The sequence below is a fragment of the Phodopus roborovskii genome, unplaced genomic scaffold (assembly GCF_943737965.1).
Source record: "Phodopus roborovskii unplaced genomic scaffold, PHOROB, whole genome shotgun sequence".
NCBI classification, from domain to species: Eukaryota; Metazoa; Chordata; class Mammalia; order Rodentia; family Cricetidae; genus Phodopus; species Phodopus roborovskii.
In genome coordinates, this window is record NW_026126482.1 from 5043669 (window position 1) to 5059398 (window position 15730).

Below are 15730 nucleotides of genomic sequence, written 5' to 3' on the forward strand. Positions count from 1 at the left end.
AAAACCAAGAGGCCCAGTGAGGTGGGACCCTGTTGTCCGACACTAATTGTTAACAGCCCTTCTTGAGAAAAGGTGACTTCATATGTGTTTGTCAGGGTTCTGCTTTTTGTTGTTGTTTTCAAGATTCTGTTACAAACACTGAATGAGGTAATATGGTACCAGAAAATAATAGTAGCTGTGCAATAACATGATGGTTAACATAAAGGATTGTGTGTGTTTGTGCAGGCACACATACATGTGTGTACAAGCATGTGGAGGCTTGAGACAGGTTCTTTGTTGCTCTGGGTCTTAACTGCCTTTAGACGCGGTCTCTTACCAAAGCAGGAGCTCATGATTGGTCTAGACTGTCTGGCCTCGAACTCTTGAGTAGCCAAGGATGACTGGTCCTCCTGCTTTGACCTCCTGAGTGCTGGGATTGCAAGTAGTTTGCCTAGTTTGTGTGGCGCTAAGTTCTGAATGTAGGGCCTAGTGCATGCAGGTGTTAGGCAAGCTTGCTGCTGAACCACATCCCCAGACCCACACACTCTTTAGAAAACAGATTTAGTCTCCTTCACTATTTGGTTAATGTAAGTGTTTGGAACTGCCTTGAATGTGACTTGGTAAAATCATGAACCTGGAGTAAGTAAAAGTAAGGTCTTGGAAATCAAATCCAGTATGCACCATGAAACTCGTTCATAAAGCCAACTGACTTCCACTTCAGCCTGAGGTTTATGTGTATCTAGTTACTTCACGCTCTCTGCAAGCCCTGCACATTTAGTGATGGTTTCTGGTTGTAATTTACAGTTTTCTAACCGTGGACAGGGAAGAGCACCTTCCGCCATGGAGGGATCCCCTTCACCATTCTTCATTTGGGTTGTGTTTCTTGCTGATTTGTAGGACACGTTTATCAAATCCTTGTTTGTGCTCTCTATTGTTATTTTTTAAAAGATTTACTGTTATTAATGTATGTGGATGAATGTTTTGCGTGCATGTGTGCGATGGAAGCCAGGCAGAGTGCTGGACCCTCTGGACCAGAGTTAGATAGAGATGGTTGTAGGCTGCCCTGTTGCTTATGATGAACCAAACTCAGATCCTTTATCAAGCATGGGGGCACATCACGGCCAAGCCGTCTCTCCAGCCCCCTCTGCTGTTGGTTATCTGCGTGGCAACTGTTTTATCTATGACTTCTTCCCTCTTTATGATGATGGCTTATTGTGGTGTGTGTGTGTGTGTGTGTGTGTGTGTGTGTGTGTGTGTGTGTGTGTGTGTGTTTGAGAGAGATTGTTAGCTCTTTTTGTTACATTTAGGAGGTAGTATCTTTCTTGTATTGTTTAATTGAATGTCATTGAAGTACATACTTGATAAGATTCAATTTTTGAAATGTGTCAACAAGATGTGACCTGGTGTCTGGCCTGTTTTGTTAAATGTGCTTCAAAAGATGCTTATTGTGGAAGTGGGTAAGTCACTTGTATTGTTTTTGAGACAGGGTCTTACTATGTAGATCAGACTGGCTATTACTGATATGCTACATATATCTGTTCACCTCCACTTCCCAAGTGTTGAGCTTAAAGGGGTGTGTCCCCACACCTGCTGGCCATATCCATATTATCAGCTCCTTCCCTCCAACCCCTGCTGAGTGATGCTGAGGCTCTCCTCTAGGAACACCTGTGTGTTAGACAAATGCACTGCCAACTGGTGAGCTGCATCCGAAGCCCTAAATTTCTCTCTTTGGCAATATAAGATGTTGGATTTTAACACCCAGTCTGGTGGTCAGTGTTTGTATACAGTATACCCTGTGGTCCCAGGCACATTTGGCTCTTTTTTTATTCTGCCTCTTTTGTGCACTCCATTTTTTGCTTGTTGCTTGTTTTTTCATTCAGATCAAGTATTTTGCATTATTCCATTTGTCTCCTTTATTAGGTTGATAGATGTATACTGTTTTTATATCCTTTGGAGGTCTGTCTATGAATTTTATAAATTGTTCAAATCAGGAAGTCCTTGCTACTTCTAAAATAATGAATGCATAGAATCTTGAACGCTGTGTACCCTGGATTTCCCATTCCTTTTCTTGGACCCTGTCAAGTGACCCAAGATTTATAATGGCTTTGTAAAATTGGCTTTAAGCATTGTCTGTAGTTTTTCATTTTTATTCTTTTATCCAGGGTCATTTTCTTGTGCTTGAAGGAACCTATTACATTTCCTAACCTGTTTGCCTGCCAGGTGTCACATTCTTTGTTTATGTGAGTATAGAAAAGATCCTGTGAGCTATTTTGCTTGTCTTTATATTTCAGTTTAATTTGAGGAACCTTTTACTGAATGTAAAACTCTAGGTAACTAGTTCTCTTTGACAACAAAGTTTGTAATTCCATAGGAGACAGGCTAGGAGGTGATGCTACTCAGTGGTAGAGAACGTAGAACTTGCCGAGCTTGCAGAGGGCCCTTGGCTTCATCAGTGAGCGCGAGTCACATAGTAGTCAGCTTAGTAACATACATGTAAAGTTTCTCCTTACCCTTTCATGACCTGAGAGCTCTAGTGCTGACCGCTTCATTACCTGAACGCAGCACATTTTATCAAAAGAACACCTTGGATGCCTCCAGGTTTTGTCGACTGAATGCCGCCTTTGTAGATCCACATGAAGGTTTTATTGTGAACAGCTTTCAGTTCTTTGCAGTAGACATAAAGGGGTAGTTGCTGAGTCTCGTGCTGAGCGTGTGCTTTTTCCTAAGAAACAGCCAGTCTGCTTGCTGCACTGGCTCTTCGTCCGGCCTTCTCACTGCAGCGAAGGCCGTTTGCTGGTCCTGGCCTTGCCGGCACTGGGTAGTGTTGGTACTCTGTGTTTTGACTGTTTTAATGCGGGTCTATTGCTGGTCTCCTTGCTATAGTTTTACATCTTCCAGGTGTGATGGGAGAGCGTCTTTTATGTTAATTTGTCATCTGTATCTCTGGTGAAGTGTCTGCTTTGGCCCATTTAAAATTGGGTTGTTACTGTCAAATTTTATGAGTGCTTTCTATATTTGGGCAATATCTGTTTATCAAAATATGCCTTTTGTCTGTTGTTCATCTTCTAATCCCCCCACCTCCCAAGACAGGGTTTCTCTGTGTAACCCAGGCTGTCCAGCAACTCTGTAGATAAGGCTGGCCTCGAACTCACAACTCAAGAGATCCGCCTACCTATGCCTCCTGAGTGCTGGGGTTAAAGGTGTGCCACTGCCACCACCTCCACTACCCAAAAGATAAGCTGTTTTTAAGTTGCGTCCAGTTGTGTTCTTAAATGGCCAGAGACTGGTAGGAGCTTCTTGCTCTTTTCTTTCTCTCCTTCCAACTTCTTGAATCGGCAAGGACTCTGAAGACCGGTGTCCCCAGGTTGACACATTCCACTTTGTTACTGATCTTAGGGTTCATAGTTAACATATGCACTTGTCATTATTCTGTAGGGACACTTCTATATAGTCTAAGATGCTTTTTTTAAAAAATTCTTAATGTGCTGCCTTTTGCTATGAAGTGATGCTGTCAACATGCCTTTGCAGTGTTGACGATGTAGCTTGTGTGTTTATGCATTTGATCATGTTACTAGCCTCACCCCCAGCCCCTTGTGCTCTCACAGCTGAATTAGATCTGATGGTGTTAGTCTATTCTGGAGAAATGCTGGTTTTCTTCACTAACTTTACTAGTTTTTGTCTCTGGTGATAAGGACCTTGTGAAATGAGTTGAAATGTTTCTCCTGTTTCTATTAAGAGATTGACTGTTTTGCTAGTTTTATCTTTCAGGAAATTGCTGTAGGTTTCAGATACTGTATAATGCTTTCTTAGTTTTTTGATTGGATAAGCTAGTAGCTCATTAATACTTTTTAAAGATTTTGATTTAAGGATATTAGGTCAGACAGGAACAGAAGTGAACAGTGAATAGCTTTCAAAGAAACTAAAACCTAAAGATAATTATCTACAGTGGAATACAGGTATGCTTTTCTTTCTGGGACCCTCGTGTGCAGTACCTTAAATACAGTGTCAAGTGTAAGATGTCAGTACCCAGGGCCGTGTACTGTGTGAGTGAGTGGGTTACCCGTAGGAATGATGTCAGTACCCAGGGCCGTGTACTGTGTGAGTGAGTGGGTTACCCGTAGGAATGAATGATCCCAAATAGGCAAGTCTATGGATACTGGGAGTAAAGTAGTGGTGCTTCCTAGGAAACGGTGTGGAAGTGATGAGTTTATAAAGAAGGGACAGCTTGAAGGTACAGGTCCCTCTGTGACTTAATGAGATGCTCTGAAATCGCAGTCATTGCAGTCTGTCTCTGATTATACACTAAAGATCTTTGGAGTGTACACCTAAGTGGCCAAATTATGTGGGATGTGAGAGATACATATTTGGAGACAGGATCTCACTGTGTAGTCTTGGCTGTTCTGGAATTCCCTATGTAGACCATGCTGGCTCCAAAAGCTCATTAGTTATAACTCAGTAAAGCTTAAAGACATCATTTTCTGTTAATGGGAGTGTAGAGGCAGGCAAGCATAGGAACACACCTTAGACCTAGCATCTTAGCTTCAAGTCACCAAACACTGTAAAATGCCATATGACTGTATTAATTGTGTGCGTGTGCGTGCGTGCACGCGCGCGTGTGCATACACAAGCATGCACGTCGAAGCACACATGTGAAAGTCACAGGCCAGTTCTCTCCTTCCCCCATGTAGGTCCCACGGGTAGATCTCAGGTTGTTAGGCTTGCAGTGAGCGTGTTTACTTGATGAGCCATTTTGCCAGCTCAGTGGTTTGATTTTATTTATTTGTTTTTTTTATTTTAGACGATTTACTTCAGAATGTGAGGGAGATAAAACTAAAAGGACTTTCTGAACTTAAGATTAAAACAGTTGATTTTGAGACAACAATGACAAAAAAAGATTATGCATGTCATATAGTTTCAAATGGAAGGAGGGGGACTCAGAGGAGAAAGTTCTAGAATATTTACTGTAGTACAGTTCTATCTTCATGCTTTGTTGGACTTTCTCAGAAGGCTGGCTGTGTTCTTGAGTTGAGAAAGCAGGTTGTAATCTCCAGGTTGTTGGGTGAGGAGGTACTTGAGCCTGTGATGCCAGGACTGAGTTTGTCGTCACTCACCATGTGCTACAGAGAGACAGATGCAGTGTCAGAACAAAGCCAACCAAAGAAAACACGACAGCTCTGTATACAGTGTCAGGGCTGGGCGGGGAGCGCCATCTGTAGATGACTGTGGAACCCTGGGAATTGTATGCTTCTCTGGTTGATAGTGTGTGGCTGTGTTGTGTTGTCTGTAGCCCTGACTTTCATTCCCTGCTCCTGGAGGATCTAAGCCTCGGGCACACGGATGGCTGCTGGGCTTTCCTGTCTGAAATGGTCTGAGATCAGAGACCTTTTGAGTGATAATAAACGGGACACTCAAAGTTTCTGATTGTTTTGGAGCAGTTTTAGATTCGGGGTGTTTGGGGTTGGGGCCACTTGCAGGTGTTACAGATGAGCTGGCTGCTTCCAGAATTTCAGATAAGCCGGGGCACTCATCCTTGTTGGTTACAAAACGCCCTGCTTCTTTGTCATCGTGCGCGTCCACCTACTGCTGCATAGAGTGGGGAGTCGGGGTTCTCTTCTCTAGAGTGGGCCTGTGCTGCTCTAGGTAGTCAGCGTGGGTCCAGGACACTGCCAGGGTCTCTGACTTGCACAGAGCCTGTGTGCTGTGGGTATTTTCATAGAGACTGAAGACATGGTCCATGTGAGTAAGCTTTTCCTGCGCTGCTGCCATCTTTAACTGCATTTGCAGGCTGTCCTGTTCTCTGGCAAACAGTTCTCCGTGTTTCCCTGATTCTTTCTCAATCTTTCTTTTGATTTTTAGTTCTGGGAAGCCTTCGCCAGCTCTTCTTTGAGCTTTCTCTGTGTATAGTTTGATTCTCTCCAGAAAAAAAATTGATTTTTGTCTTTTCGTAGTACTGCTTGGTTGTTAATGCATGTTGACTGAAAGAAGTGGTAGCTAGTGAGGAAAGGTGGCCGAGAGCATTGAACTGAAAAGACGGGCTGCAGGTGGGGCCCAGGGCACGGTGAGTTTAACCAGAGCCGAGTGTGGCCCCCAACGTGGTCCTGCTGGCATAAGGAGGGAACACACACCATGTGTCCGTCTTGGGCACAGTGCGCTCATCTCTAACACACGTGAAGTAAGGCCGTGCGTTGGATGCCTCAGTGGGGCGCTGAGATGGAGATGCAGTGCTTGTACTGTCAGGGTGGTAGGGCCTGTCTGTCCAGACCTATTACTAAACACACGTATGTCACTTTATCTCACTCAGTTCAAAGAAGAAATCTCTAAACGTTTCAAATCTCATACTGACCAACTTGTGTTGATATTTGCTGGAAAAATTCTAAAAGATCAAGATACTTTGAGTCAGCATGGAATTCATGACGGACTTACTGTTCACCTCGTCATCAAAACACAGAACAGGTATGTCTTCCTAAAATAACCAGTGTCAGCTTTAAGGGGCTTTCCTTATCATTAGTATTTAAATGGTTAAAGTATTTTCCTCTGTTTATGTTGATAGCAGAGTGTTTAGGTGGAAAATAGCAGTGTGGCTTTAAGCCAGTACTGGTTCTGGCATGTTTGTTTGTTAGGTAAATGTTCCTGTGGAGAGGCTTGGGGTGCAAATCTAGGGCAGTTGCTCATTTAATACTTTAGATAATTTAACTGGCATTATGGAAAAAATATTTTGAGTTAGGTAACAATTTTTTTTAGCTGTTCTCTTTGCTTTACGAAAGTTTTAGACATGATTTTGGTAACATTAGTAGACACAGACACAGTCAATCATAATTTATTGTGTGATCATTTTTTGAGAGAAACTTTTATTTAACAGATATTTTCATTTCACATACCATCCCAGTTCCTCCTCCCTTCCCTTCTGCTTCCTCCCCTCCCGTCCGTCCTAACCCTAACCCACAACCACTCCTCAGAGGGGATAGGCCTTCCTTGGGGAGTCAGTGAAGTCTGGCATACCAAGTTGAGACAGGACCAAGCCTCTCCCCCAGCGTAGGGAATGGACTCCAAAGACAGTTCATGCTGGGTTAGGTCCTGGTGCCACTGATGGGGGTGTGGGTGGGGGATTTTCTTTTTTTCTATCACTGTCTGAATATCATTTAAATTTTTGTTTCATCATTTGCTTCATCGGACTTACTTGAATATGGAGTTTTATTATATCATTCTGCTATGCAAATACCTGAGCTAATGTAATGGAGTAAATGACTAAAGCCTTCTAAGGCTAGCCATGGCTTGCTGTGCTGCACACCCGAGTCAGCCTGAGTCTATTGCCATGCTGCTTTGGCATCCCAAGGCCTGGACTTGCATACATTTGTTGCCATGCTCGCTTTCTTTTTGAGATAGGCATTAGTCTGGTCCAAGCTGGCTATGAACATGCTCCTCCTGCCTTAGCCTCCTGAATGCTGGGATTACAGGTTTGCTCTAGGAGCTTTAAGCCATTTGTACTCATCTTAGGCAGGCTTTTGTGCTGGTGTTCCCCAGAGAGCTGATAAGGAAATGTGTTCTTCCTGTGCTTTTCTGTGTCCTTGATAACTTCTCACATGACTATGCTGCAGCTTTACTGAGGACACATGTAGATAACTGTGCTGCACAGCATACAAAGGCATACATGATGATCGGTGCCGGGTTTCCAAGCAGGTGTCAGGCAGGTTACGATTTCTAAGGTGTTCAAGTGAATGGAGTGGTGAGACCCAGTCTCACCTGGTGTCAGTCGAGAGAGGTTCTCTAGTGAAGTCCTGCAGTTCTCTAAGTGATGCTGACACCCAAACTTAGTGTCGCAGCCGCAGCCTGGCCTCCTTAGCAAGCTGGCTCCACCTTGTCCTCAGCCGTTGTGTTAAACAGGCAAGTAATGCTGAAGACCAAGACCACCTCCCCACCCCCTTCTCCAGGGTCCTGAGGAAACGCCGGGTTTAAATAGAGGACTGGAGGCATTATCTAAGCAGTCCCGGTGAAAAGTGAGGTCCCGCCTGTGGGCCACCCTTGTCTCAGCTTCAGCCTCTCCTACAAGGGTTCTATCCAGTTGTCACATTCCAGGAGACAGGGTCTCCCTCTAGCTGATAGCAGGTCTCCAGCCTTTCCGTCTCCTAGCATGGGTTCCTGGGGACACTCCAGCACCTTGGACCATTGTGTCAGTATCCTGAGAGCCGAAGGGACATGGGACATGGCCTCCATCCACTCTTGGCTGGTTGCAGAGTAATGGCAGAACCAGCCCCTCACAAACTCTTCTTTGTCACAGCCAATGCCTTAGCAGCCTGCCAGCTTTTAAAATAATTAAAGTGTTGTCTTTTTGAGATTTTATTTTTATCTTTACGCGTGTGTGTGTGTGTGTGTGTGTGTGTGTGTACACATGGGTATGTGCATGAGTGCACTGCCTTTAGAGGCATCAGATCCTCTGGAACTGGAGTTTCAGTTGTGGGTGCTGGGACTTGAACTCGGACCTCTGGAATTGCAGCCAGTGCTCTCTACCACTGAGCCATCTCTCCAGCCCTTAAAGTGTCTTCAGTTTTGTTTTACTTTTAACAGTGCCATGGGCTGAAGTTAAATTGCCCCAACCCTGTGGAACTTGAAAATGGTCTAAGTGTTTGAGCTCTGTGGGGGTTGTGGTGAAAGTAACGGAGCGCTCACCTTAAAGAGGATGGGCGGAAGTAATTCTACACAGTTTATTGCTTCCAGTATTGTTCCTAATGCTCATCCATTTCAGACAGTGTGTCCATGACAGTTCTATTTATGAGAGCTTACCCTGTGTTTCTGGCTATGGAATTTTAGAAATGCTTTCAAAAATAATGAGTTGTACATCTTACATTGTGATTTGATTATTTTCACTAGGCCTCAAGATAATTCAGCTCAGCAAACAAACACCACTGAAAGCAATGTGACCAATACATCATCTCCTAATAGTAACCCCACATCTGGTCCTGCTGCTAACGGCCCTTTTGGCTTAGGTGAGTGTTGTTTTGGTGGTGGTAGTGTTGGTGGTGTGGGGTTGAAAGATTCTCTTCAGGGGTAGTTTTAGATAAAATGACAGGATAAAGCATAACTCACTTAAACAGTTTTTAAATTTTTTCATAGTTTACTTCTGTAATTGTGTTTGAGATACAATATGTTTGATTGGCTTACATTTGTATTTAGTAAATGACATACTTCTGTTTTATATGAAAGAAATGTAGGCTATGTGTACCTAGAAATCTGACTATCACATAATTGCCTATGAGATATAGTTAGTTGACGATAAGGTGTGATCAAGTGAGTGATCATTTTTCATTTGTACAAGAAAGGCTTGAGTGGACTACACTAGTTACTTGTTAACTTTTTGTATTGCCTTGAACTCTGGTCTTTGTGCTTGGCTTTCCTGGTATGGAGATTGTAGGCAAACAAAATCACTGTGGAACTACATTAGTTACTTTGAAACTATCCTAGGGGCTGGAGAGATAGCTCAGTAGTTAAGAGATGACTCACTGCTCTTGTAGAGGACCTGGGTTTGGTTCCCAGCACCCACACTGTAGCTCACAACCATCTATAACTCCAGTTCCAAAGGATCTGACACCCTCTTCTGACCCTATGGACACAGTGCAAGCATGTGATGCACATACATACATGAAAGCAAAACACTCATACACATGAAATAAAAAACAGTTAACTCCAGTACTTCCCTCCCCTCGCCCTCACCTCAGTCCCTTTGCCCTTGCCTTGTCCCCCTGTGTGCTCCACAAGCACCTTACCCGAACTTCTCCAGCTCCACACTGCTAGTCATTAACTCATTTGCATATGTTGAGATGTTGTTGAGGAAAAATCTTCTGAAGCTAGCAAAAGTTGGGCTAAATAAAAGAATTGCTTAATGTTGGTATCAATCCCCAAAGGCCATAGCTAGTATAGTGCTTTGGAGTTTTTCTTAGGGTCATTTTCACGTGTTAGGAACCATACATCCTACCCTTTACCCTTTTCCTGAGAATTTTTGGGTAGCCCATTATAGTATGCCAATATATGGCACACAGGTTTTAGATCATGGCATAGATCGCTTTACAACACACAATACTAACAACAAATGGAAGCGTTTCAGGTTTGCACAGGAGGCGTCTCCAGCTGCTGCTCTCCTCCCGCCATGACGGTTGGCGGGACTGAAAATGCCACCTTAACCCCTCGGGCTCTCTGATGGCGCTGGCCATCACCCTGTTTTGTTAGCCTCCACCAGCGGAGCGGTCTTCAGGCCCTGCTGTCATAACAAAAGCATTCAAAATGCCTGTGTTTTTAGGAACCTGTGAGGGGATCAAGAAGAAGCACATATGTTGTCTAATACCTGGCAGGTTAAAAATAACACGTCTAGTTGGTTCTGTTACGTATCAAAGTTGAAAATGTGGCTAAGTTTGATTGTAGGGTGTATTTGGCGTGGGAGGTGGGGTCCGTTGTGGCAAACACTGGGAAGGCACAGTTTAAACGAGGAAAAGTTGTTGGCACATGGTTCAACTGATGGACAGTTGCTGCATTAAGGCCTGTGGTGTGGCAAGGAGGGTGTACAGATAGCTGCTTCCCTCACAGTGTAATGCAGTCCCGGAGCTCGAGCCTGTCACCACAGAGGCGAATGAGAAGAGGCAGGTTGAGTTTGTAAGCTGTGATCGGAGGAGGCCCATCTTATCTTCTGCCAGCAGATGATATGGGGTGGGGGGGACAGAAACTAGGTAGTTGATCACTTCAGAGCTTAGGTTTGCCTCTCTGGTCAGATGGTCAGCCACGAGGCCGGTAGGTCTGTGTCTCCCGTGTTACGCCTTTCATTTGTCCCCATTCCACTTCTTGAAACCCTGAGAATAATTAGTGTCTGCTTGATGTCAGTGCTGTAATGGCAGGGCCATCTGGTCTGCTGTGGGTGAGCTTAGGTTGGGACAAACCATTAGCAGCGTGTGCTGTACGGTCTTATTGAGTATTCTGCAGAGTTTTGTCCCCAGTGTGGAGTACAAGTATGTGTTTGTAATTCAGATATAGAAGTCGTCTGTCCATAGCAGCAGGAAGTCCCTTCAAATGTACTGCACTGCATAGTCCATTGAGCCACAAGCCATTAATTAGCACTACAGTCACCTTCATCAGTGTCACCAGCTGAGGGTCAAGGCTTGGGGGCAGCACTTCATACCTAAGCCATAGCATAGGAATGAAAGCTGGAGTATAATAGTAAGTATATCCTAATAGCATAAAAATGAATGAGAGAAGTTGTTTTGTTTTAAATGGTTTGTGTATTGTTGAGTTAATAATTATTCATGTTTACCACAAGCTTTTGATTTTCATTTTTGTTTTTCTCTCTTATCCTGTAAGGAGGACTTGCAGGTCTGAGTAGTTTGGGTTTAAATACCACCAACTTCTCTGAACTCCAGAGCCAGATGCAACGGCAGCTTTTGTCGAACCCTGAGATGATGGTGCAGATCATGGAAAACCCCTTCGTTCAGAGCATGCTTTCCAACCCTGACCTGATGCGACAGTTGATTATGGCCAATCCACAGATGCAGCAGTTGATACAGAGAAACCCGGAGATCAGCCACATGCTCAACAATCCAGACATAATGAGACAGGCATGTAGAGAAGTATTTCCTGTATGTTACTTTCTGTGCTTCCAGAGATTGCCTATGTATGTACTGCAAAGTTAAAGAGAATTCCAACCATTGTTTAAGGAAAGTCAGCAAAACACTAATATGAGTTTGGTCTATTTGAACTGTGACCTTTCTGCTGTGCTTGGAAATTATTTACGGAGCACTCATTAGATGTGGCCCCCATGCCCGTCCCTCCTCTGTGCTGTGGGTCTAAGAAGGGTCTTAGAGTGCAGAGTGGAAAGGCGCCATGAGCGGCCTGCCTCTGCCTCACACGTTACAAAAACAGTTTGGGGGCGGGGAAACACTGTCAATACAGTGTATGAAAAAAAAATTTCAGTCAAAACATTTAGAATTGGGCATGTTGGTTCACAGCTTTATATCAGTACTTGGGAGGCAGAGGCAGGAGGATCTCTTGTGAGTTTGAGGCCAGCAGGGACTACATAGAGAAATCCTGTCTCAAAAAACATGGGGGTGGGGGTTTAAGAAATAAAAAAAGTCCATTTTTAGAGAGGTACCATTCACTCAAACTGTTTTGTGATATCCCATGGATATGTATTGTTTTTAGAGATGAAATCCACCAGGAATTTTAAGAAGTACTTTCCTAATTTAGATATTATAACAGATTTGGTTTAAAACTCTTAATTGGTTTTTATGGTTCTAAAGTTGGATGGCACCTCATGCTGTAAGATAGAATTAGTGTTTGCATGAACTGAGTGAGTGAGTCCAGCTTCCTAGCGGGCAGAGAGTTGGTGAGGACAGCAAAGATAGGCAGAGTGACACAGTCACTTTCCTGGTAGAGTTAGGACGCTGACTCAGCTAGACTGGAATCCTCTGTTTTATAAAGTTAGTTTGACTACCTGGCCCTTAGCACAAGTGACTGGGGCCTGGTACAGGAGCTAGTCCAAGTCAGTGGCTTCTCATAAAGTTTTGTTAAACACTGAAGGGATGGATTCCTTGCTATTTCAGTGCTCTTTTTTAAAAATGGAGATTTCTTTCTTAGACGTTGGAACTTGCCAGAAATCCAGCAATGATGCAGGAAATGATGAGGAACCAGGACCGAGCCTTGAGCAACCTAGAGAGTATCCCAGGCGGCTACAATGCCTTACGACGCATGTACACAGACATCCAGGAGCCCATGCTGAACGCTGCACAGGAGCAGGTGACTGACCACTCCAAGGCACAGGCCGAAAAGTTGTTTCCCTGAAAAGTAGCGCTGTATCTCTTAATATGTTTTTCTTTTCTTTCAGTTTGGTGGTAATCCATTTGCTTCCTTAGTGAGCAGTACTTCCTCAGGTGAAGGAAGTCAGCCTTCTCGAACAGAAAATAGGGATCCACTACCCAACCCGTGGGCTCCGCAGACTTCCCAGAGTTCACCAGCCTCTGGTAGCACCACTAGCACTGTGAGCGGCTCTGCTGGAGGCGCCGCCAGTACCCCGGCTGGGCAGAGTACCTCAGGACCCGGCTTGGTGCCTGGAGCAGGAGGTGTGTGTGTGCGCCTTGCACTGACAGTGAAACTGTTGCTGACGCCGCCTATTCCTTTCGCTGGCATCTCTTTTATGAACACTCTTTGTTGCAGGCTTTGGGATTGTGTGAGGGATAGAATTTTTAAACTGTATATATCTATGGGGTATAACATACTTGCCTTAAATATCTGTTTAGAGTGAGTGTGTACAGGAGCCCGTGGAAATCAGAAAAGGATGTTGGATCCTTCTAGAACTGGAGTTCTAGAAGATTGCAAGCCATCATGTGGGTGCTGAGATTAAGCTCAGGTTCTCTGTAGGGGCAATAAGCTCTTCCTTTTACTTGCTGCTCTATGTCTAGCCCCTACAGCATGTTCTGATGTACATATTTGTTTGAAATATGGTTAAATGTATGTAGTTACCATGTCATACAGAAGATCTCCAGAGCTCATTCCTGGGAAAATTAAACAGAGGCATACTGTTTTAAGGTGATAATGAAGTCATCCTGGGTGCTTTTCACAGAACATGCGCTGGGTTTTATGACTGGAACAGAGTGCCCTCACAGCTGGCACTGCTTTGGAAGGTATTGGAAGCTTTAGGAGAGGGGTAGGCCACTAGAGGTGGATCCTAGGACGCTCCTTCCCTGCTTCTTGGCTGCCATGATAATGAACTGTCCTGCTTTGCCACAGACTCACTCCATGCTGTTGTGGACTGTCTTCAGAACCATGAGCCATAATGAACCCTTCTTCTAAATTGTCTTCTGTCCCAACATTTTGTCACAGTTACGGAGGAGTTGTTGGAAGAGTCAGAATTAATGAAAGGAATTTGATTATGAGGTTATTTGAGTGACCCAGGACATGGAATATGGCTGAGTGACTAAAAAATAGGAAAATATGCCACGTACCTACTAACTGATGGAATAGTAAAACAGATGGCCCTAATTATTACCACGAGTATACCATTACACTGTTAAATGCAGATTCAGATGTCTAACATAAGTTGTTGCCACACTAATTCAAACATTTCCATGTCTTGCTTCTTTCATTGAGGCAGTCAGCAAGCGATCTTTAGGTATTCATAGACTACACACTGTGTACTTCTGTCGTGTCTGCCTGTGTATTTCTGTTTGGCTGAGAAGTATTTCCTCTGGGGATGTAAGCTTCATCATCACGTGTGTGTCATCCCATCCCCCCTTCAGCCTAGGTTCCAGTACTTTGTAGATAAGGTGTAGTGCGTGAGGATTAGGCATGGAGCGTGGAAAAGAGAATTGAGATTCAGGAAAGGTAAAAGCACTGTGAGTTGGATCTGAGCAGAGGCCAGAAGGGACTTGAAGATTATGACTGCTGCTGAGGTGAGGTGAGTGTGATGTGTGAACCACCCCGCTCCAGCGTTAGCATAGTCGGGGGATGAGGAAATGTCCATCTTACTCCGAAAAGATTGGTCTTGACTTTACACCTTCAGGTAACTGCTGCTGGTGGGATCCTTTCTTCCGTGCTTTTTGAAACAATTTTTTCAGTTCTATTGGTGTGTGTTTCTGCTTTTGTGGCTAGCTGTATTCCATGAAGGCTGGAATCTGGGGATTGAGGTGTTCAGATTTCTCGTTGCTTCTCACTTAACATTTTGTAAGTCTCTTTAATTACCTGCTTTCTTCCTGAGTTCATTCCCATTGTTATGTGAGAGGTTTTGGTTTTTTTGTTTTTTTTTTTTTTCCCTGAAGGAAATTTTTCTGATGGTTAATTGTACATCGTCAGTAAGAGTGTTATTGATTTCTAAAGCAGTTTTGTAATCGCACATCCTACTATGATAGTGTGAAGAGAAATTGTTTTTATCTTCTGGGTTTTAGTTGGTCTTATGAGTTATACCTATGGATTCTCAAATATCAGTCCAAAGGCCAGGTCCAACATAGCTGGCGTAGAACAGCTGCCAGATGTGTTAACTGGCAGATTTTTGCAGCCAAGCTCAGGTCCATAGTCCAGCTACTTGGGAGACTGAGGTGGGGAAGACTACTTGAATGTGGAAGACCACAGCCAGGCTAGGCAACAGTGACCAGTTCCCACCCCAAAAAGCCAAGTTTTGGGATCTTGATGTCAGACATCATGAACCAGAATCTTCGATGGAGAGGTATGAGATCTGTGTGTGGCAGAAGGAGGTTAAGTTATTTTTAGATTAGCATAAAAAGCATTACGTGGCTGGGTGAGGTGGTGCACACCTTTAATCCCAGCACTCGGGAGGCTGGCACAGGCAGACTTCTATGAGTTCCGAACAGCCAAGGCTTCACAGATAAAGTGTCTCATTGGGTTTCACAGTGACAGTTTTGTGCATATGATGAATCTTTATACATTTTTTCTTATTCCTCTTCCCTTCTGTCTTCCTTCATGTCCATTTCCCAGACTGATTTCCTTCCATCTCCCAATTAATTCCAACTTCTGCTTATTTATTGCATGTATTCAACTATTTACACCTCTGTTAAGACCTCTTTCTCCCCTCTCTGATACCCTTTTCATGGGTTAAGCAGCCTTATAGCTAGTTCCCATGTGAGAGAAAGTGATTCTCAGTTTGCTCCTTTCACTCAGCATAAGGGTTTCTAGTTGCCTTTATACTTGTCCCTGCACATTGTAATTCTTTACAGTTGTGTGAACTTGCATTGCATGAATGGTTCACTTCCTCTGTCTGTTGGTGGAC

The 15730-nt window shown here is 44.0% G+C and overlaps 1 protein-coding gene across 1 annotated transcript in view; it reads left to right on the plus strand.

Annotated features, from left to right (window-relative positions):
- Ubqln1 (ubiquilin 1) overlaps positions 1-15730 on the plus strand; it is a 32970-nt gene that overhangs the window by 9450 nt on the left and 7790 nt on the right. Inside the window, exons 2-6 of the mRNA XM_051194183.1 lie at positions 6281-6432; positions 8845-8960; positions 11317-11570; positions 12589-12747; positions 12836-13070. Of these exons, the coding sequence (XP_051050140.1) occupies positions 6281-6432; positions 8845-8960; positions 11317-11570; positions 12589-12747; positions 12836-13070 (916 nt within the window). The remainder of the gene's footprint in view (positions 1-6280; positions 6433-8844; positions 8961-11316; positions 11571-12588; positions 12748-12835; positions 13071-15730) is intronic.